General features: G+C 51.8%; 1 protein-coding gene across 3 annotated transcripts in view; it reads left to right on the forward strand.

The window, feature by feature from the left end:
* LOC307244880 (receptor-type tyrosine-protein phosphatase mu-like) overlaps positions 1-5000 on the forward strand; it is a 103945-nt gene that overhangs the window by 91380 nt on the left and 7565 nt on the right. For all 3 annotated transcript variants that reach the window (XR_013844662.1, XM_080020249.1, XM_080020250.1), the window contains 3 exons: positions 2493-2642; positions 4319-4492; positions 4626-4757. Coding sequence is in view for 2 of the 3 variants with exons in the window: in XM_080020249.1 (XP_079876375.1) it covers positions 2493-2642; positions 4319-4492; positions 4626-4757 (456 nt within the window). In the remaining variant the exon portion in view is untranslated. The remainder of the gene's footprint in view (positions 1-2492; positions 2643-4318; positions 4493-4625; positions 4758-5000) is intronic.

Below are 5000 nucleotides of genomic sequence, written 5' to 3' on the forward strand. Positions count from 1 at the left end.
TTTTCACCCTGACTGGGCTGCGTCACCCGCACGTCACCACCAGGAGGCAGCGACGCCTCAGGCCCCGCCCACAATGTCACCTTTTTTGTACAGTCACAAAATGTTTTTAGTCACAATTTTGTGATCGGTGTTGGTAAGGATGCTTCCTAGGGAGGATATGAGGATGCTTCCTAGGGAGGATATGAGGATACTTCCTAGGGAGGATATGAGGATGCTTCCTAGGGAGGATATGAGGATGCTTCCTAGGGAGGATATGAGGATACTTCCTAGGGAGGAAGTGAGGATGCTTCATGTGATGTCATCGGCTGCAGAGATTGATGAGGAAGGACAGGGAAGGACGGATGACCTTTCTTTCTTCTCCTCCTTCTGCCATCTGTTCATCCTTTCATCTCTCTACCTTTTAATGTCACTCATCTCTCCGTCCGCCGCCGCTGACTGACACTTCAATGACCTGCACTCCTCTCCTCCTCCTCCTCTCCTCCTCCTCCTCTCTCCTCCTCCTTCTCCTCCTCCTCTTCTCTCCTCTCCTCCCCTCCTCTCCTCTTCTCCTCCTCCTCCTCCTATCTCTTCCCTCCTCTCCTCTTCTCCTCCTCCTCTCTCTTCCCTCCCCTTCGCCTCCTCCTCACTCCTCTACTCCTCCTCCTCCTCCTCTCTCCTCTCCTCTCCTCATCTCCTCCTCATTCTCTCTCCTCCTCCTGCTCCTCCTATTCTCCTTCTCCTCTTTCCTCCACTCCTCTTCTCCTCTCCTCCTCCTCTCCTCTTCTCCTCCTCCTCTCTCTTCCCTACTCTTCTCCTCTGCCTCCTCACTCCTCTCCCCCTTCTCTTCTCCTCTTCCTCCTCGCGCCTCTCCTCTTCTCCTCCTGCTCCTCTCCTCTTCTCCTCCTCCTCTCTCCTCTCCTCCTCCTCCTCTTCTCCTCCTCCTCTCTCTTCCCTCCTCTTCTCCTCCTCACTCCTCTTCTCCTCCTCCTCCTCTCGCTTCTCCTCCTCCTCACTCCTCTTCTCCGCTCCTCTTCTCCTCCTCCTCTCTCCTCTCCTCCTCCTCCTCTCCGCTTCTCCTCCTCCTCACTCCTCTTCTCCGCTCCTCTTCTCCTCCTCCTCTCTCCTCTCCTCCTCCTCCTCTTCTCCTCCTCCTCTCTCTTCCCTCCTCTTCTCCTCCTCCTCACTCCTCTCCTCTTCTCCTCCTCACTCCTCTTCTCCTCCTCCTCCTCTCGCTTCCCTCCTCTTCGCGTCTTCTCTGATATCTCCTCGCTCCTCTCCTCCTCCTCCTCCTCCTCTCCTCTTCTCCTCCTCTCTCCTCTCCTCCTCCTCCTCTTCTCCTCCTCCTCCTCTCTTCTCCTATTTCTCCTCACTCCTCTCCTCCTCCTCCTCCCTCTCCTCCTCCTCTCTCTTCCCTCCTCCTCCCCTTCTCTCCTCCCCTCTCCTCCTCTCTGCTCCTTCTCCTCCTCCTCTTCTCTTTCTCTCTCTCTCAAACCTTTGGTTAAAATGTCATTTCATAAATGATTTACATCAACACACACACACACCTGGTAGAGAGAGAGACAGAGAGAGAGAGACAGAGAGAGAGAGACAGAGAGAGAGAGAGAGAGACAGAGAGAGAGAGAGACAGAGAGAGGGAGACAGAGAGAGAGAGAGACAGAGAGAGGGAGACAGAGAGAGAGAGAGACAGAGAGAGAGAGAGACAGAGAGAGGGAGACAGAGAGAGAGAGAGACAGAGAGAGAGAGAGAGAGAGACAGACAGACAGAGAGAGAGACAGAGAGAGACAGAGAGAGAGAGAGAGAGAGACAGACAGACAGAGAGAGAGACAGAGAGACAGAGAGAGACTACATTCTCATTCAAATCTTTATTTATATTGTCATATCTATCTACACATCTATCTTTCTGTTGTATATGATATATCATATAACATATATGTTGTGATATATTATGATGTGATATATTATTTATCATATATCATAAATCATATACAATATATATCATATATCATATATAATATAGTAGATATTAGATATAATATAGGATATACAGTATATTTTATATCATATACCATATACAATATATATTATATATGATTTATTATAATGTATCATATATCATGTATGTGATATGATGTGACATCATGTATAATACTGTGTATATATATATATATATATATATATATATATATATATATCATATATTATATATATATTATATATGATATATAATATATGGTATAACCTGTGAGTGAAGTTTTATACTGTGTATATATAATATATCATGTTATAGATCATGTCAACGGTGTCATCTGAATCAGTTCATTTTTGATCAACAAGAAGATGATCTGTCTGTCTGTCTGTCTGTCTGTCTCTCTGCATAGCTGTCTCTCTGGCCTCACTTTCATTGGTCTGTAATCAGACTCCGCCCCCTGGCCACACCCTCCCACAATCCTTTGCGAAGTGTCCGCTGTTGCTCTGAACTGACCACTGATCAGTTTGCTGATGTGTGTGTTCAGGAGCAGTACGTGTTCATCCATGACGCCATCTTGGAGGCGTGTCTCTGCGGGGACACGGCCGTTCCGGCCAATCAGCTGCGATCTGCGTATTACGACATGAACCGGCTCGACCCCCAGACCAACTCCAGCCAGATCAAGGAGGAGTTCAAGGTGACAGGGTGAACAGGACAGAGTGACAGGGTGAACGGGACACTACGACAGGGTGAATGGGACAGGGTGACAGGTAAATGGGACAGGGTGGGACAGGGATGAACGGGACAGAGTGACAGGGTGAATAGGACGGTGTGAACGGGACAGGGTGAATGGGACAGAGTGACAGGGTGAACGGGACACTACGACAGGGTGAATGGGACAGAGTGACAGGGTGAATGGGACAGGGTGACAGGTAAATGGGACAGGGTGGGACAGGGATGAACGGGACAGGGATGAACGGGACAGAGTGACAGGGTGAATAGGACGGTGTGAACGGGACAGAGTGACAGGGTGAATAGGACGGGGTGAATGGGACAGAGTGACAGGGTGAATAGGACGGGGTGAATGGGACAGTGACAGGGTGAATGGGAGAGGGTGAACGGGACAGAGTGACAGGGCGAATGGGACAGAGTGACAGGGTGAATAGGACGGGGTGAACGGGACAGGGTGAATGGGAGAGGGTGAACGGGACAAAGTGACAGGGTGAATGGGACAGGGTGAATGGGACAGAGTGACAGGGTGAATGGGACGGGGTGAACGGGACAGGGTGACAGAGTGACAGGGTGAATGGGACAGGGCGAACAGGACAGGGTGACGGGGTGAATGGGACAGAGTGACAGGGTGAACAGGACAGGGTGAATAGAACAGGGTGAACGGGACAGAGTGACAGGGTGAATGGGACGGGGTGAATGGGACAGAGTGACAGGGTGAATAGGACGGGGTGAATGGGACAGAGTGACAGGGTGAATGGGAGAGGGTGAACGGGACAGAGTGACAGGGCGAATGGGACAGGGTGAATGTGACAGAGTGACTGGTGAACAGGACAGAGTGACAGGGTGAATAGAACAGGGTGAACGGGACAGAGTGACAGGGTGAATAGGACGGGGTGAACGGGACAGGGTGAATGGGACAGGGCGAACGGGACAGGGTGACAAGGCGAACGGGACAGAGTGACAGGGTGAATAGGACGGGGTGAATGGGACAGGGCGAACGGGACAGGGTGAATGGGACAGGGTGACAAGGCGAACGGGACAGAGTGACAGGGTGAATAGGACGGGGTGAATGGGACAGAGTGACAGAGTGAATGGGAGAGGGTGAACGGGACAGAGTGACAGGGCGAATGGGACAGGGTGAATGGGACAGAGTGACAGGGTGAACAGGACAGAGTGACGGGGTGAATAGAACAGGGTGAACGGGACAGAGTGACAGGGTGAATGGGACGGGGTGAACGGGACAGGGTGACAGGATTAATGGGACAGAGTGACAGGGTGAATGGGACAGGGTGAACGGGACAGAGTGACAGGGTGAACAGGACAGAGTGACAGGGCAAACGGGACAGAGTGACAGGGTGAACAGGACGGAGTGACAGGGTGAACGGGACAGAGTGACAGGGTGAACAGGACAGAGTGACAGGGTGAATGGGATAGGGTGAATGGGACAGGGTGACAGAGTGACAGGGTGAATGGGACAGATTGACAGGGTGAACGGGACAGAGTGACAGGGTGAATGGGACAGAGTGACAGGGTGAATTAAACAGGGTGAATGGGAAAGGGTGAACGGGACAGCGTGACAGGGTGAACGGGACAGGGTGACAGCTTGACAGGGCGGATGTGACGGTGAACGTGTGGTTCCAGACCCTGAACATGGTGACCCCCACCCTGCGGGTGGAGGACTGTAGCATCGCTCTGTTGCCGAGGAACCACGAGAAGAACCGCTGCATGGACGTCCTTCCACCGGACCGAGTGCTGCCCTTCCTCATCACCATCGACGGGGAGAGCTCCAACTACATCAACGCTGCCCTGATGGATGTAAGAGCACTCCTCCTTCATCCCTCCATCCTGTTACTCATCCTTCATCCCTCCATCTTCCTCTCCTCCTCAGGGCTCCAAGCAGGCCCCTCTCTCTTTCTCCTCCTTCATCCCTCGTTCCTCTCCTCCTCAGAGCTACAAGCAGCCCTCTGCCTACATCGTCACACAGCATCCCCTCCCAAACACCGTCAAGGATTTCTGGCGTCTGGTTCTGGATTATCACTGCAGCTCCATCGTGATGCTGAACGACGTGGACCCCGCCCAGGTGCCCACACACTACTACACACACTACTACACACACTACTACGCACACTACTACACACAGTACTACACACAGTGCAACAACTTCTAAAGAAGTCGTTTTTTTTGGGTCTTCATTGACCTGAAACCCTCCAGAGGAACCAGCTGAAGCCTCCTCAGACTCAGAGCTCCAGGTTCTGATGGTTCCAGGTTCTAACGGTTCCAGGTTCTGATGGTTCCAGGTTCTGATGGTTCCAGGTTCTAATGG

This window comes from Zeus faber (genome assembly GCF_960531495.2).
Source record: "Zeus faber genome assembly, chromosome: 19".
Classification (NCBI taxonomy): domain Eukaryota; kingdom Metazoa; phylum Chordata; class Actinopteri; order Zeiformes; family Zeidae; genus Zeus; species Zeus faber.